Source organism: Sinocyclocheilus anshuiensis, unplaced genomic scaffold, assembly GCF_001515605.1.
Source record: "Sinocyclocheilus anshuiensis isolate Anshui unplaced genomic scaffold, SAMN03320099.WGS_v1.1 scaffold976, whole genome shotgun sequence".
NCBI lineage: Eukaryota > Metazoa > Chordata > Actinopteri > Cypriniformes > Cyprinidae > Sinocyclocheilus > Sinocyclocheilus anshuiensis.
Genome location: NW_015552538.1, coordinates 3,101,752 through 3,121,034, shown reverse-complemented (window position 1 = coordinate 3,121,034; position 19,283 = coordinate 3,101,752). Strand labels below are relative to the sequence as shown.

The 19,283-nt window shown below is 35.4% G+C and overlaps 1 protein-coding gene across 1 annotated transcript in view; it reads right to left on the bottom strand.

Moving 5' to 3' along the window:
* LOC107663882 (potassium voltage-gated channel subfamily H member 8-like) overlaps positions 1 to 19,283 on the bottom strand; it is a 120,262-nt gene that overhangs the window by 23,040 nt on the left and 77,939 nt on the right. The window contains exons 3-9 of the mRNA XM_016454265.1: positions 17,736 to 17,870; positions 15,181 to 15,320; positions 14,628 to 14,880; positions 13,574 to 13,731; positions 13,165 to 13,372; positions 8,365 to 8,742; positions 1,445 to 1,644 (exon numbers count right to left, since the gene is read on the bottom strand). Of these exons, the coding sequence (XP_016309751.1) occupies positions 1,445 to 1,644; positions 8,365 to 8,742; positions 13,165 to 13,372; positions 13,574 to 13,731; positions 14,628 to 14,880; positions 15,181 to 15,320; positions 17,736 to 17,870 (1,472 nt within the window). The remainder of the gene's footprint in view (positions 1 to 1,444; positions 1,645 to 8,364; positions 8,743 to 13,164; positions 13,373 to 13,573; positions 13,732 to 14,627; positions 14,881 to 15,180; positions 15,321 to 17,735; positions 17,871 to 19,283) is intronic.

Here is a 19,283-nt window from a genome sequence, read left to right as displayed (position 1 = left end):
TCATTTAATTACAACAATTATGTAATGTGCTCTGTTGTTGTTATTAGTAGGCTATCAGATTCGCAATAACTTTTGATCAGGCATTAAAAACAGCTATCACCACCTAAGGGAGATTTCGAACACACACAAGCGGAGAGATTTAGCATGGAGGATGAAAACAACACTCAACAAGTGAGTAAAGTCGTTTTTTATCTGATGGCATTTTCTTATGATTAACGCGATTGGCTGAACGGAACATCCTCCAAAAAAAGATATTTATGAATCTTAACCTGCCAGGAAGGTCTCAAAAATACCACACACAAATTCAAAGCAGTCCACGCATGTGTGATGATTTGCAAATGCAGATTCAACGATCCATAAATACATGTAACATCATTCATAAATGTGTGATGAAAATTAATTCAAGAACTTGATATATACATATTTGTGTAAACATTTTACATTTATTTAGGTAAGATGCTTTTGTGTGAGCATTTGGGGAAATATTTATGCTTTTACTTCTGTATTTATGAATTGTGTTTTGAATTTACAAATCGGATTTTGTAAATGTAAATTGTGCTGTGCATTTATGAATTTTGTTTTATAAATGTATTATTTTTGAGGCCGATCTGGCTCCATAAAAATGCATTGTCTGTAAATGTTAAAAACATTTTCTCCTGGAGGTCATGGAATATTGAATGAATTTTGCCAAAGTAGCCAGGTTAATAAGATATTTTAAAACAACATGCTACTCTGTACTCAATAATTATGATTTTACTATCAAAATAGGATCAATAGGATTGTGTTGACTTTTTTGTTGCTTTTTTTTTTTGGCCAGAGTAGGTCAAACAGTTAGATCTTTAATTACATATTATTTTTTTTCCCATGAAAAGAGGTACTTATTGCTTTGAATGAGTGCACCTCAGAAGAGGCACATTCTAAATACAGTACATTTCTGTGTCATATAACATCAACATTCCTTAAAAATCCAATTTTATATTCAATAAATTCTGTATGTTTAATTTGGATGCTTATCTAATGTCTATTGCTGGAAAACAGAAAATTGCAAACCCCATAGAAAAATAACTGAAAATTAATCAACTCATACAATAGTTTGCCCTCCTGAGGTTGAAGATCATCGACAGTTTCTGAATGTTAACTGACCGCCAGCGGAAAAAGATAAAGAAATAAAGTAGCTACACTACTTATGAAAAGTGCCAAGAATTTAACAAGTTCAACAAGTGTCAGAGCTACTGATCCTCTCAGCATTAAGAAACCAAGAAAACCCAACAAGTGTTCAACGAGTGGATCAGAACAGCAGTTCAAATATAAGCCCTACATGACTAAGCATATTATCCGCACCTACAGTACAATTGTTTGCGCAGGATTTATAAATTGTGAAATTGTTTTGACAATTCATTCATTTGTGCACACAAATTATTGAAAGTACATGTAAAAGTACTACCTCACTGACATCAATGCCATTGTTGACAGACCATGTCGTCTGAAAGCACTCCAGCATGCGCTGCGCGAGGGCTTTGGGAAGTCGATGCACGCGGATGAAATCTTTGAGGTCTTTGGTACGAGTGTGATAGAGCGAGCGGCGCGAGTACATCCTTTGGATAATGGCCGTCACATTACCGAAGACCGCAGCGTGCATGAGTGCTGGAGAAAAACACAACAAACAAACATTCCAGGTGAATTAGTTGGGGAGAAACTTAGGCAAAAAAAGTTAATGTTAACTGAATGCATGATCACTTATTTCAGCTTGCTTTTCACTTGTTGATCGTTTAGTACTTCCATCTGGGCTGATTCCTGATTGTTGCAACCTTTTGTCTGATACCTTTTATATGAAATCAGATTTTAATTTTGTATACTTTGTGTAGTAGTTAATATTATTGCCAGTATTTGCAAAACACTAAATGTGCAACCTGTCAGCAGGCTTTTGATTATATTGTTCTCTTCAGCAGTGTTAACAGGTTATACCAGGACTTGATGTCACATTTTATTACTTTTAGTATGTGTTTATATTCAAAGAAAAGTGAAAATAAAAAAAGTTCCACTGTTTGCCTTACTTGATCCTCTCGGTCTCTTTAATTTGTATATGTGCTGCCACAGATGCTTTGAGGAGGGTGGGGGCACTCTGGAGAAGTTGTATTTTCTACAAATAATTCCATTTTAAATTAGGATGACACTATGGCAAAACCGGTTCAGAATGTCGCCCTAGGGCTTTTCTATTGTAATTCCGCTCCAAACCTGCAGGAGTCTCCACTGTACAATAAGCGTTTGTTTAGAGCCACATAAAGAACTGATCCGAAACTTTGTACACAACTTCCTTGAGCTTTCAGCAGTGTTATGATCCGTCATTGTTTTGATAATAAATATATCTGCTGTGTCTGGGCGGACCGCTACGGATATCATTTTGATAAATGACAGTAGTAGCAGGCTTCGTCGGTGATGTCCGATATCTGTGATTGCGCTCCAGTGATGGATCTGAAGGCTCTGGTGCAGCGTTTTGACGGACGGGCCCGGTTGCTGGTTCACGCACTGCATTCAGGAGCAGCCGGAGTGAGCAATGCGCAGACAGTTTTCAATAAACAGCGCAGATCTGATCCAGATTACACCCTCACTCAGTTTTTGGAAACTTTGTGCCAGTGGGAAGCATCTGTGCACGAGCACGCTCTCGTTCTGTGAGTAGACCGTCACAACGCAAGATGGGTGCGAAATGATCCTAATTCTGTTGAGAATAATGTCACCAGGCAAACAGTCATAATTATGAAATATTTTACTACTTCACAGATTGTTTTTTACCACCTTCACCTGTAACTGTCTAGTGATGTATGAAAAAAGTGGACTGGAGTTTAGTATAGGCTAAATAAAAGGTTCAACTCGACTGCGTTAAGATATGTGGCAAAATTCGTAACATTTTTAACGTGATTTTCTTTTTTTGTAAATCAATGCCTCAAAAGTATATATATATATATATATATATATATATATATATAATCATTTGCAAAATAATCAAAGGAGTTGTTTGTGTATCTCCCTATATCCCTATACACTTCGCACGTGGTCAGCCATTTACAGAGAGAAATCAAGCCATTTACACATGATGTTAACATGCATCTCCGGTAGGCTAATCACTTTTTTATCAGGCAGTTGCTTACTAGCAATTTAGTCACACCCAGCTAGCAAAATGTAAAACCATTGTTCCGTTGCAATGATGGACTTTCCTTCTATGTTGTACATCAGGATGCATTCAAATGCAATATCCAATCTTTGTGATGGCCACTTGTGATCCGATCACCCGAGCCAGATTTTATCAGGAGTTAACGTTTAGTCATTTAGTCATCTTGCTCCAGCCTGTTTTCTTTCTATTGCTTGATCTCAGTGTCAGTGGACTGCATGCTAATGGTTTGCAACGCAAATCCTTTTCAGTTTAGTGTCCTCTGCATACATTATGTTCAGTGCAACTGTTTTCACTCCACCAAACTCTATATCATCTATTATTTATTTAACATTGTGAGCTTTGCCAACATGAGTGTAAACAATCAAGAAAGATTGGAGAGTACTCATGGAGTGCTAATTGAAGTCTACATAAATTGTGGCGGAAATTGCACGCCGCTCTTCTGTTCAAGAACTGCGCTCAGCATAAGTGGCTGCACCTGGGTTATGTGCCTTTTGAGTGCTTGGATGAGCTTTGTGATGAAATCCATGAAAATCTTCAAATCAGGTGAAATAGGGAAACAGAATTATTAAAAGCTAATAAAACCTGTTTCAACCACCTGATTCTTGTTGGAAGGACAAATGAGGTCTCTTGCTGAATTGTCTCTCCAAGACAGGAGTGCGATTATATGGAGACCTTTTTTTCTTTATTCTTATTTCATTGTGGTCTCAAACTGTGCAGCCAATATAAACTCAAACATTTCTCATCAAATTATTCCAATACCAAATTATCTGAGCAGTGGTTGCCACATGAATTTTAAACCTCCTTTCATAAATAGAGGCACTTATTGAAGAGGCACTTCAAAAAAAGGCTTATTCCTCAAATACTGTACACTTCGGTATCATTTAATATCAACATTACTTAAAAATCTAGTGTTATATTTAATACATTTTGTATAATTCATTTGGATGTTTAGATAATGTTTCTTGCTTGAAAATTATGCACACAATTCAAAATAAAAGTGGTTAAAACTTTGGCAATAGAAAAATGACAATAACAATTTTTCTCCCTTTCTTAAATTAATTCTTTATTTAATTTCTACTTATTTATTCAATAATTTATTTCTTTTTTGTTTATTTTTATTATTTATTTTTTTCCCTTTCTTTCTTTATTTTACTTTCTTTTTTCCCTCCTTAAACATTCGGCTCTGACCGTCTACAAAGAGGCTGTTCTACATATATATTAGTAAAAGCATAATATAGATATACACATACTCAACACAATTTTTACACACACACAAACCTTACATAACTACATGTACATCTAACTTTGTGTTCCATATGTTTTGTATTTTTGGTATCGTCTAAGTATGTTTTGTCTTATGTACTGCTTTAAAAATGAATAAAAAGGAGAAAAAGAATAAATAAATAAATCAGAAAAAAAATATGATTAACAATTTCAAAACAATTAACAAAAAGATGTAAAGCAGCTCTTTCACTGACCATTAGTATTATTTTCTTATTTACCGAATTATGTTTTTTAAGCATATTATACAATATTACTTTATATGACCTTGCAAATTCACCAAGTTCTGAAATGTTTTGAAATGAACTGAATCAATTTGAACCAAAGTGAATTGAATTAATTCGAACATACGCTTACTTACAAATTTCACTTTTATTTCTCCTAATGGATTTTGGGAGAATTCTGTTATTCACTGCACACTCATCTTGTGTATGACTTAAAATATATTTTGTATAGCTGGTTTTATCCAAATAAATCAATTGGGTCCATAACAAATTTGGTCCCAACTGAATTTTATCATATGGACTTTGTATGGGAAAAAACGATCATCTTTACATGTTTTACATATTTAGAATCATGTAGGCAGAATTTTCATTTTTGGGTAAAACATCCCTTTAAATGAAGCATAACTGAGAAGTTAATTAAGTCTAAGCTAAAAAAGCTAAACTAAGCTGAGCTTAGCAAGCTTAAAGCATAGTGTCTGAGAAGTAAAGGATTCCTCTGGAATGGGTACACATCATATTGTAGTCTGCTTAATATAATAAACAATATGCTTACTTGTTTGATGTAATTATGGTAATTTTTAGGCATGTCAGTGTTCCCCAAATACCCTCAGTGTGCATGATCTCTGTGTGTGGGTAGGAGCCCAGCTGTCAGCTGGCTGGGACAGTAATGGCCCTTAGTGGTAGGATTTGGTGACAGATTGATTCAGTGTGCATGTAAGTGTGCATGGATTCAGCCATCCTCATTTGGCCCTCTTAAGTGCAATGAAGCCTGTGTCTCTCTCTTCATGGCCCAGAGGACATGCCTTAAAATTCAGTCCACTGTCACAACATCTCCCTCAAACCCACACGGGACACTTGCAGCTGAAAAATCATTACCGCTGCCTCAGCAGATAACAAGCCGCTCCAATTCTGTGGCAGTCGAATCCCGACCGTCAGGTTAAAAGAAAACGGCTCAGAGTAGCCAACGTAAGCCACCTTCTTATAAGAGTTAAACAGGTTAGGAGGTATAAATGATGTCAAAAAATCCACACAAATATTCCAACACTATGGTTTTGAACCCGACAATGAAGACACACTGAATTAAAACTTTCAAGTCACTCATTTTGCAATTAAACATGAAAGCAACACGTCATGAGACAAATAGAATGTTGGCCATTAACATAAATTGGAAAATACAGGAATATTGGACAAATATGTACTCAACCGTCACTGCTTTTATGGTTGAAGATTCAGAGGTAGTTAAACGATGGTCAATAGACCTTACCTTAAAATGTGTTGAAGACAGAGATAATCAATAAGTAGCTAAGCTTAATGAATAACATGGTCAAAGAAAATGTTGGTGCTCTAAGAATGGAGCCCTGTGGGAAATGTAGTTTAAAAGTAAATGAGGTCAGATGGTTTACTAAAAACTACTCCAATAAAGCAAATGCACCTCTGTGTCTTATCTTATGAAGAATGGAAGTTTAGACCTTGGGGAAAATGCATTCATTAGTGCACTTTTTGTGGACTTGCCGTCTTGTAGCCTTCTTTTACATGTGAATCTGAAGAGTACACAATTCTAGGGAGTCCCATCTGTAATTTTAGGGTTGAAATGGGTGTTCATGAGCGCCCCCTTTTGTTTAGTTAAAATTAACTGATTTGTTTTTCAGTCTATTCCAAATTTGTGCTTTTCCGTATAAACAAACACATCAGTTTATACTGTGGGATGGTGAAACCATCTTATTTTAAGTGTTAAATCATCACTGCTTGAGGAGACTAAATCATCTCTCTGAATATTGATGTCTGGTGGGGGTGGGGAAGATAACAGAGGGAACATTTGGATCCCCCCAAGCTAAGAGAAGCTATTAAACCATGTCTTTCACCAAGAGCGGGATTCTACCAGAGGGGCACAAATACACTTGTCCCAGTATACATGACATTCACATCATCTTCAACCTTCAAGATTTAATAATCCTGTTTAGATAGATATTCCTGTTAGAACCGTAATTCTACAAAATTCCCAATATCTGATTATCAATATGATTTCCCCAAATTCTTACACCAGAATGTTGACATTTAAAAATGTAAAATCATGGATAATTTTCTTTACTATAGTTAGTCTAAAAAACTATATATTTTTCAAATTATTATTGGGTTGAAGATATTACCTGGAAATACTGTTAACTGATGCCTAATTAGCAAAGTTATGCATTATTTTTTAATATTTTGGCAATTTTTATGTCTTTCCTTACACATACAATAGTACTCCTAATCCTTTCCACTGGAATACACTACCATTTAAAGGTTTGGGGTCTTAAAAATTCAGCTTTGCCATTGCAGGAATAAATGACATTTTAATATATATTCAAATATAAAGTGACTTTAAATTGTAATATAATATTTAACATTATTACAGACTATGCTATATTTCTGATCAAAAAATGCAGCCTTGGTGAGCATAAGAGACTACTTTCCAGAACATTAAAAAATCTTACAAACACCAAACTTTTAAACAGTAGTGTATATAGATATTTTAAACTGATCAAGAAAAAAAGAACACTTGTAAATTATCAATATTTAGAACTAGGGATGCATGACATTGGATTTTTGCCGATATCCGATATGCCGATATTTTTTCACTCATTTTGGCTGATAGCCGATGCCAATAGCGATATATTTACTTTTGTTTGGAAACAACACCAAGTCTCTCCTGTGCAGAAATGATAAGCAAATTGTTTTTAATTTTGGTTAGTTTTTAACAAGAACTTATTTGTTAGAATTAAATAAATAATAATGTTCTTTTATAATGACTGTACATTGAAGCTTTCAAAATAACTATAAATAAACTATATATCAATAGCTGCATTTTTTTTCAGAAAGAAAAAAAACTTACATTGTGGTAACCTTGGTAACAGTGGTAACCTTACATTTGATTATTTTAAGTTTTAACATTTGTAGATGATCTAAAGCAAAAGAGTTGTAAAAATTCTGAAAATCTTTCAGAGCTCATAATTTGTATTAAAAATACAACATATTACACATTAATGAATAAATCAGTATACAGTATATAAAATTATTTAATTTACAAGTGTCATGTTTGTGATTTTTTTTTATTCATGTAAGCTATAGCTTCTGACCTTTAAAACATGCTCATGATTTTATGACATCAATTACTGCTTTATTTAATCAGAAACAAAGTCTAAATGTTATTTGTGTATTTTACTTTCATTTTATTAGAAGTAAGCCAACAGTGCCCCTTACGGAATTAAAACTCCTTACAAATGGGCATTAGGACCCGGGGGAGGCTGCCGCTGCTGCCACTGCACGTGCTATTACTGTTTACTCTGTCATACACCGAACACATCATTCTGTATGTGTATTCTCAGTTTAAATGCAGCGATCCAAAACAGTGAAGCTAATCACCATTCAGGCAAAACTTTGCTTTAAGAATGAGCCACACAGCTGACATGATCTAACCGCTAGCACACCCTGAGCACATGTGAGTTAACATATTCCTTTCATCGGCAAGACATATCGGCATCATTTTTCATATCGGGCCGATGCCGATATTTACATTTAAAGTCATTATCGGTCCATTCCGATATCGGTCAGACAATATTGTGCATCCCTATTTAGAACACAACTCTGTACATCCATGTATCAAAGCATTATGAATCCAAAAAATTTGTAACCATGTTTTCTTGCACTTACCTCCAATCAGCATGGTGCAAATAGAGAAAATCTTCTCTGAGTCAGTATTGGCTGAGACATTGCCAAAGCCCACGCTAGTCAGACTGCTTAAAGCGAAGTACAGCGAAGTCACATATGAACTCCGAATCGAGGGCCCGCCTCCCAGTACGGCTCCAGTCTGTCCTGCATTTGAAGTGCCCATCGGCCCTGCTCCTGTTGTGTTCCATTGGCTCGAGTTCCACACAGACTCATGTCCCACCACATCAGTGCCGTTCCACTGGCTTGAATTGACCACCAATCCATCCAAGATGGTGGGGCGCAGCGAATCAGGAATGAGGGATGCAAGAGGGGACAGAAAATAGGGGGTGCCCAGACGTTTACCCAGCTCATGCAACCAGCCTATGAGAAAGACATAAAATGTACTCAATTGGCATATGTTTTGACCTGTGAAATTGTCTATAATGTTCATAATTTGACATAATTTGGTGATTGTTCTAATAATTTGTTTTTTTTCCATTTGAGTTTGGCACTATAACTAATGCAATGAGGTTGTCACTCCAAAAACTTTTTCATTGAGTGCATGACCACTGTCCAGGGTTCTTAGGTCACTGTCAGAACTGAGTAGATATAGAGCAGCTGTCCCTGTCCATGGTGCTGAATCTGAAGCATTTTGAATATAAGTTGGTTTGCAGTAGGCTGAACTTTTTTCTGGAGACTCTACTTTTGTTCCCTGTGGGACTGGTTCTGTACATTTTCTTTTCTCTCTCCGTTCTCTCCCTGCTTATTTGTCTATAAGTGTCTAGTGTGGCGGTAGTAGAGGTATTATATGTGGCATTAGAAGTGATATTTTTCGAGAGAACCAGAAAATATATATTTTTTCCATTTGAGTTTGGCACTATAACTAATGCAATGAGGTTGTCACTCCAAAAACTTTTTCAGTGAGTGCATGGCCACTGTCCATGGTTCTTAGGTCACTGTCAGAACTGAGTAGATATAGAGCAGCTGTCCCTGTCCATGGTGCTGAATCTGAAGCGTTTTGAATATCAGTTGGTTTGCAGTAGGCTGAACTTTTTTCTGGAGACTCTAATTTTGTTCCCTGTGGGACTGGTTCTGTACATTTTCTTTTCTCTCGTCTCTCCCTGCTTGTTTGTCTATAAGTGTCTAGTTTGGAGTTAGTAGAGGTACCATATGTGGCATTAGAAGTGATATTTTTCTAGAGAACCAGAAAAACTGACATGGAGACAGAAAGAAGTGTGAAAGGTCAGAAAGGGAATGATGAAGATTGAGGGCAAAAATTGCCAGATAACCTTTTGCTAGCAGTTGTCAGGGAATGTTTGATACACAATCACACATGACAAAAGTGTCCTTCATATATGCTGGACACCTACAGATATCTGCTTACTAACAGTCCCTTTTTATCATGCTAGTATGCACTGATTTGTTCTTATATCCATCTTTTTTTCTCTCCTTGTGCTCTGGTTTATATCTACAGTGTTTTAAGATAAACATTTCCATGGTTTTGTTCAGATTAAGGATTGTTATGCAGAAGAATGCAGCTCCATTTCCATTTCCCTTTCGCTTTCACTTTTGCTTTCTAAAATCACCTATTGACCAGGTAAAGGAGTATATAAAATGAATACTACTACCAGTACTATGTAATAGTGCCATTAACATATTTACATTGAGAAAGATTTGATCATAATATTGAATTGGCTTCAAAGTCAGTGTTATAATTGCTCCCATTACACAAATGGTATTAACCCACCATATCTCAAATGAGAGCACACCTCAAAGTAATAATATAATTGCTTTAATACTTGATAATATTACACAATAGTTTTAACTTTTATACAGTGCTAATGGTTTTAGCTAGCAGGAATAATGTGCATTTAAAGGACCTACATTGTGAATATTTTAAATAACTAGATTTTATATTCAACTGTTTCATTTTAATGAAATAATGTTCCTCACGCATTTTCAGGATTACACTTCAGGAAACACTCAGTTTTTATAAATGTTACAATTGCCCCAAACTCACAGCCATGATTAAAATCCCATATAGTAGCTGCATTTACATTAACATTTAACATTATTTTATGTATTATTTACATTCAAAGGCATCAAAACATAATATTTGCTTGTGTGTGTGTGTGTGTGTGAAAGCTGTGGATGTCTGGACTGGCTGGGTGAAGTTGGTATGTATTAGTGAGAGTCTTTCCTCCAGACATCACTGAGGTTTATGCAAGCTTTTCTGTCACATTATTTGTGTAAAGTAAAAAATTGTGGTTTTGATAATTCAATTGCACTTGATGACAGAGTGCATAATTATTTTATGAAAAACAGCCATCAGCCAGTGCTTGACAAGCTTCTCTAGGCTCAAGGTTGAGCCTCTAGAATGAATAGTACAAATGTAAATGTAATACTAGCAAAGAGCATTGCCGAATATTAATTTATACCAGTAATGCCTCTGATGGAGCAGGCTTGAGAAACATATACTTTACATATCCTGTTGTTTATTTAGGAGGAAAATATGAATAGAAAAATAATGATGAATGGAAAAATTGTGTCTCAAACCACAAAGGCTACCTTAGGTTGTAAATCACTGCAGGAGGAAAAAGGATATCTTTGAATATCTAATATATCTAATGTCAGAAAACAAGCTATATGTTTGATATGTTTATGAGGTGCACATTATTTATTCATGACATGAAAAGGGAGCAAAAGAAGTCCAAGGGTAATGGCATAGGTGACCAAAAGTAAAGATGGTAAAGGAGGAAAGTAAGGGAGATTGATGTGCAAGAAGAGTATGAGGATTAAAATGCCTGTAATAATAAGACTGAAAGGATAATACATTTCTCGCAGTGGGGGATCTCTGTTCTCTTCCAAACCACTTGAGAAAGAATCAAGAGTTTTGACTGATTTGACGGTATGATTTTTACAGCCAACTTCAAAATCCTCTCTAGTCTCTCAAGGTCTGCTGGGCAGCTAGCCAGTAAAAAGAACAGTGCTCTGCTGAGGTGAGGCCAGTGAAGTGAGCAATATGGAGGGGGAAAAAAAGATGGAGAGGGAGGCACAGAGCAACCAGAGTTCAATCAGCTCCTGGAGGAACCATCAGAGAAACCTTTTATTATTGATACGGCAAAACTCCAATCCATTTACAACCTTTATGGCCCTATATCCAATACAGATAGACAGCATTACTCAAAGCTACTTCAATATTTCATTATCATCAATAACACTGCCTCACAAAGGCAAATAATAATAGCTGTAAAGAGTCAATCTGAAACTGGTACTCATCAGATATAAACTCACATTTGAGTCTCATTAAATGATGGACGTGTCTTGTATTTCCATGCTAAAATATTCCATCTGATGTGCAGAATGTTACAAACTTCCATTTCCACTAGCAAAACTAGACGTGTCACGACAGCCTCGTGTGCTTAACATTTAATGGCTGTACAATGTAAAACTGGTTGAGAGGGAATGGTGGGTGATATTGTTGGCACACCAGCAAAGACTGGATATTGGAGTAGTATCCCTGCTTTTAAGGAGAACATGTGGATGTAATTGAATCCTCTGACCAGTAGCCAGTGTGGAATAGTGGTCAGTTAGGGCTTAGATGTGCCTGAGGATACTGCTGATGCTGAAGCCAATAAGAACCACTTTCATTAGATATGATGGTGTTAGACTACAGGTGACTTTCTATAAATAACTGCACAAATAGTATGTGTGAATAGGTTGGACACTCCTACATTTTAGGTTTATGTGTAAATAATTCAATGACTCGAATCACTCATACAGACCATCAGTTGTTTTGTTCCTGCACGTTTCAGTTCAGTGAATGATTCAATGACTTTCTTGTAAAGACTAAATGTTGTATAAAATTAGTTTATAGGACTCCTAAAGTATTTTCCGTAGTTTATCTTTGTCAAAAAAAGATAATGACCTTTAATAAATCAGGTCCTATAAGATTCATGCTGTCAAGATCATATTGATGTCATCATACACTCTTTTCTCACAGCTATTTCTTTTTTTTTGTTTGTTTGTTTTTTCTTATTCATGTGTAGGGTAACACATGTGAGATTGAGAGAGAGGTTTATTTCTAAGTCAGACTCACCTGTTCATGAAAAAATATGAAAAGGTACATTTGTTCAGATGTGACACACACTTGAATGATGTGAAGATAATTCTTAAATCAGAGACTTTCCCCTTAATGTGCTGTTCACAGAACCAGAGAGATTGCTCTGTCCTTCTGACAAAACGCATTATGTCTGGCCTTTTTTTCTCATGTGTCTATATAATTTGAAAAGTGATTTGCATGTATTAAAATCACAAATGCAAGATATTTGTAATAGGAAGCCTTTTTGTAAGGCACATAAAAAGGTTGTTGTACATTTTCAATATAATGAGAATATTAGTGGACAGACATTTAATAATTGATCCTTGTATATGAGACATTGTGAAAAGAATTATTTCACATGTGAAAATAAATGGGTTCTGTCCAATTTAGGCTAACAAATCAAGGCCCCAGTCTGATCTGTTAGACAGCAATACGTATGCTAATATGATAACTGCCCTATTGTTGATGTTGTTGTTGTGGAAGCATTAATTTTACTTAGAGTATGTGGTTTCATAAAATATCTAATTCAATATTTTTTTAGGAGTTTATACCATTTTGAAGGTCATTTCTAGTTCAGCTCAGATAGTAGTTATAAACATTGTATTCAAAACTTGTTAGAAGACCTTAAGAATCTGTTTGAAGGAATTTAAACTTGAAAGATTGGTACAGCTATGTTGACAGTTTGTAGATATGGCACTCACCAATGTCCCAGGAACCAGGGCTGTTGTTCTCAATCTCACTGCGGCCGATGACATACCAGACACAGGCCATCCAATGTGCCAGCAAGGCGAACATGGACATAAGTAATGTGAGTACCACTGCGCTGTACTGGGAGTAGCGCTCCAGCTTTTGCAGCAAGCGCAGAAGCCGTAACAATCGAACTGTTTTCAGCAGATGAACTCCAAAGTACTAAACACACAGATATTGAATGTATAGTTCAAAAGGAAATCATAGAATGAATAATTATTTAAGATGGCATGACCAACATCATATGAAATGTGGTGTCCCACAAAGCTCTGTGTGATGGCCATTAAAACAAAAATATATAGGTTTATAAGGTTGTGAATAAACAGTAAAATTATCTTCAAAATGAGCAAAATGAACACTCACCACACTGACATTGAAGGCGTACAACAGGTCAAAAGGTAGCGCAGCAATCAGATCCACAAAAAGCCAGGTGGTGACATAATGTACACAGATAGAGCGCGCATCATACACCACCTGGCCTGATGTGCTCACAAATGTGGTGCGAAAATTTAACACAATATCTGTCACAGGGATATAAAGAAAAAAATATTTTAGAAAAAATTAGATGACAGATATTTATTTATTACTATATCACAGAAAAATCTTTTTATATTTTATTCATTACCTGGTTCAGTGACAGGTTATAAAAGTTTGGTATGGGTTCTAGTTACTATAATGCTATTTAATGGAAGTTGCAAATAGCACTTACAAAGTTTAGTAAATGGCTTTAGCACAGAAAAGCAGGAGCTTTTTGATGATACAAATAGTTGATCTGCATTATGAAATTGTGTGTAATGAGCAATAACAGATTCTGTCATTGAAGACTACTGCCCTTAAGCAGTGCTTATCCTCACTGTAGAGTTCTAATATAAAGGTAATGGCTATAAATCTGATATTTTATCTAATGTGTCTGTATATGAGTATTTTCTTCACCTGTATCCTTCAACAGTTACAGACAGGAATCTTAGTTTACTAATAAATTAATATGACAGTGGACCTTCAGAGTTATTTATGAATTATAAAACACATATTAAGTTTTGTTATTTTCTGACCTGTCCTTCAAAATCTTTTTAGTTTTGATCTCACGATTTTGACGCTTTAGAAATGCTAGATGCGTTTTGTGACATTTGTTTAGTAACATCTAGAACATTTTACCAGCTCTGAGTAATTGAAAGATATCTGACCGTATATTACCTCTGTTACATAAAATACTGTCTCACTCAGAAATGTACATGCACACCTGAAAAATAATAGGACGGTGTGCTCAGGGTACTTTATTAGCAGGCATTGGTATCAAAAGATATTTAATATCACCCAGGTAACATTATTGAGACAGAACAACTTATGTTTGATAAATTAATGACACAGCAAAAAAACAAACAAAAAAAAAACAATAGGACAGTAGGTTGAGCCTTACCTAACATGAAAAGGATTTCAACCAAGATGTCGCTCACACTCGGTGGATTTCTAGGGGTCGACACCTCATCTCGCCCACCAACAACGGTGAAACAGACATTGTAGGGCACAGTAACTGCTACATAAAAGGTGGCTAACAAGATCAACCAATCCCAGCCAGCTTTGAAGGTGCCGTAATGGAGGAGAATGAAACGGCTCTTCTGAATGGCTGCCACTTTGTACTCTGGGATGGGCGGCTTCTCACCGAACATGTTCTAAATATAATAGCAATGTTCAGAAATGTTTAATTGTTTTTTTCTTTTATTTTCAAGATTTTCATAAACAGTATGATGTGTGCAGCTCACAGTGAATTAAATAACTAATCCAACTCATTTGAGAAGAAGCAGTAAATAACTTTGTCTCATTGCTGAACACAGCATATTGTTATATATTTATCTTTACAAGGTCATTTTTATATTTCCTTTTTATTTCCTACAATAATGTTTGTACTTGAACTATTCTTAAGGTCTTAAGTCTGAATTATAAGAATGTAAGTGTGTCTAACTGGGTCTTACATTGTTGATCTTGAGTTTGCTCTTGTCTTGCTTCTGCAGGTGTCCAGACAGCTGGTAAAGCACAGCTCTGCTGCGTCGCCGGTTGGCATTGAAGCCTGGTGGCTGCGTGACCTTGTGCACCTCCAGCCCCGTCTCCTCGTCTGAGCAGAGAACAGCCATATATTTTAGTATATTTAATTTCTGAATTGTTTGACTCAACACTAAATAACATCAAGTTATTCCAGAAAACACCTCATGTAGCTTTACTGTGCATCAGAAAACATAAGCACAGATTTCCACCATTACTTCTGTTAAGTCATTAGAAAATTCTAGCTTCATTTTTTATCCATAACCCTCTGAATGAACGAACTGAACACTGAAATCACTATTACATTTAGCTATTAGCACTGTCTGCTCAAAACAAATTACATTCACATTCATTATTTATCAAGGGTTTGTAAATATGACAAAAGAGAAATGCATCCAATGAAAAAAACACAGAAACTTAAAAAAGGTAGAAAACATTCATTTATTTGAACAATTATGAACACAGATCGATTACACTGTGGGAAATAAACAGGCAAATTTATAATAAACAATTAAAGCCTTTAGAAGCTCTCTGAAAAAGCAGAAAGATGCCAATTTAGATTATGATTCAACTGTATCCTCAGTTTGTGCTTCCTCTCCTTCCCTCTCTAAAGGCTATCAGACTCTCATTCTGTCTGCTGCACCAGGGGTGTTCAGAGTCATTCTGATTTGTATTTTTTTTTAATCTTTTTTTGTTTTTTTTTCCCCGTTCAACAAACACATCTCAAGCGCCAAAATGACAAAAAACGTACTATATTTTCAACAATTTTCAGTAAACAATGAGTTCAGTTTGTACAGCCAAACCTGTATTATGGCTTTGTAAATCTTTTGAAGAATATAGTATTTTTTATTTTGGGGTAAACTATTCATTTAATTTGACTAGAAACAAGAAATAAGAACTAATTATTTAATTATTACTTATATACAGTACACTACTGTTCTTACATTTACACTGTAAGTAGTGTAAATGCTCCCCAAGGCTATATTTATTAAATTAGAATATAAAAATCCAGTTAAAACTACTGTATCTCTATATCTTACTGATTCTTCTGAAACACACATTTGACAGTGTATATTATCTGTTTTGAGGAGAAAATAAAATATGGAAAAACATTAAAGGAGTTCTGCTCCCTTCTCATATGCTAACTAACATGTTCCCGGCAGCCTACCCTTCACTGAAGTGTTGATTTTAATTGATGACTTTAGTTTACGTGACTAATTTCATTTGGAAAGTGCCATCTGTCAGCTTCTTGTATAAGATGTCTTACAAATCTTCCAGTTTATTTCTTGCTCTTTCCAAATCCTCATTCCATCCTTTTTTTATTTTATTGAATGGCTTTTTTCCCTTTATTACATGAATCCAACCCTGCTTTTTTTAAAGAATATTTGGCTTAGTCAACATGATTAAGAATGCAACTCTCACTCTTTTTAAATTGATTCCAATTATTCACTTTTAATGAGTTGACATCATTGACTAGTTATATACTATTCCTAATGCCAGTACATTGTTTATCCTTCAGCCAATTGAACAGTAATCGTGTTTTGGCTCAAGCTCAGGCCACCTCTGTGCCAAGCTTTCTTCCCGGCCCTCCCTGTGTCTTGTGCATGTCTTTTCATCTCTCTCGTTATCAGTCTACCGTTCTCTCTTTCTCTCTGGAGAGGAGAGGTGTAAGGATTACTGTAACAGCGAGCACCACATGAGATGCTGCTGGCCTGTACAGAAGCATCCAAAACACACGATTCTGTAGCCAAGAACGAGAGAGGGAATGAGAAACAGAGGATAAGCTTGCTAAGTATGACATTGACTACACCAGGTGTTTGAGGTGTGTGTGAATATTAGTGGAATTAAGGGAGAATAAGAATAATCATCTCGTAATAAGCTTTGTAGAGCATCCCGTATGAGGCTGAAAGTGTTGCTGTATGTATAAAAGGATAATATGTTCTCCCTTTGTTATAGAGCACTTTGCCTCTGTACCTACTTTTACTGTACAGCCATTTTTTACACATTATGACTCTCTTGCTTTTCTCTCTTTTTATCATTGTTTTCTTTGTTCTACACAATGATAAAAAGTTGGCTGATAACTACTATATAAATTCTAATTTTTTAAAATCAATAAATTGTAATAATTATAATAATAAAATTTTTATAACTATAATAATTATTCGTGTTTTTAAATATGAAATTTAAGTGTGTTGTGAGCGAACGCAAAAAAATTATATGTTTTTAAAAATATATGTTTCATATATAGTTTAATTGCCCTTATTTTACATCTAGATTACCTTTGCTGTCATCTATGGATTTCGATATATGTGACCCTGGACCACAAACCCAGTCTTAAGTCACTGGGGTATATTTGTAGCAATAGCCAACAATACATTGCTTGGGTCAAAATTATCGATTTTTCTTTTATGCCAAAAATCATTAGGATATTAAGTAAAGATAATTTTCCATGAAGATAAAATCCCATCATTCAGGTAGCGACACTCACCTCTTTCTGGACTCTGCTCTTCATCTTGGACTTTCTTATTGTCTGTTATGTCCTTGTGTGATACTAGAAAGAGCACCACCTCGCCCTTCTCATTCTTAATGGGCACAATATCCAGAAGACACCAGAACTGAGTTCCTGTCAAAACAAAATATCCATAATAGCCGTCAGAGTTAACAATCAAAATGAACATTCAATATTGACACACATTTATTGGCAGGCATTACAACAGCCTTATATTTAGACCAGGCTTTATGTTTAAAATGTATTATAGATCAATAAATTATATGATATGACCTTGACTACTTATTAGTTTTAGTCTAAATCAAAACTATCTTTCGTCAGAGGTTCTCTCAGTTGGCTGTACTGCCTTCATTTCCCATGAGCCCCTATTTGTACCTTGAGTTAAATTGAATATATGGAAAAAAACATTTTTGCAGCTCTAGACTTAGTAAATAGCAAAGGCAGCACAGAAGGACATCTCAAAGTCACTGTTATCTAAAGTGCTTCGTATCCTGTCTGGCAGGAGCATCTCATATGAATCCATTAGATTTTAGCAATTGAATCTAGGGCTGCAATAGCTAATTGATGAAATTGATAAAGAAAATGGCCAACAATTCATTTCATTATCGATTAGTTGGGTCTTTATGCATATCACAGAGAATAGCCATCACTGACATCACATAGCAATGCAAAAAAAAAAAAAAAAAAAACATTTAAATGAGAAAAACACATTAGACATTGGTGGAGTTCACAGAATGAGCAATGCAAGACAAAAGCAAGTTGTCCAAAGTTTGGGAGCGCTCTACACTCCAAAACTTTCAAGAGTATATAGATTAATGTAGATCCTGGATTAATATATTTATTTTGCCATTAAATAATTATGTGAACAAATTAATTTTTGAAAAAAAATCTGAACAAAGACAGCGTTCAACGTGACACAAACATGATTAAACATAAGTATATCATCTCTTCATAACATGTTCATCTCCTGTCTTTTTCTTCCTGAGTGGTCTGATTTGTGTTTCTGAGCATTTGGCCTTCCCAGAAATGAAATTCTCCATCCATACAATTTTCCACTGATGTTTGTCAATAACATCCATACATTCATGTACTGCTTCTCTTTTTTGTATAGTAAATCAAAGTTTATAAATGTAGTCTTTTGACAGGTGAGCAGAACATGTCTTGACTGCTGAGCACAGAATTCCCTGTTTTGTGTCTGTGTGTATTTGTGTGCACACATGCAGGTTCTCCGACATTCTGCGGCTGCTCAACATTATGCCAGAGTATCATAACATGCCTCATTAAATCGAGACGGAGGGAAACGGAAAGAAAGAGGTAGAACATGCTTGGATGGAGGTTGGAGTCCCTATAATGATACACAGTTCTGTGTTTGTGTGTGTGTGTGTGTGTGTGTGTGTGTGTGTGTGTGTCACCAAGCCCTTTCATTAGGCACAGCTTGAGTCAAGAGAAGTACATTTCTATAAGAAAAGAATACATTTCATTGAACCAGCGGTCAGAGACCATAGGCCATATAACACAATGAGCAAT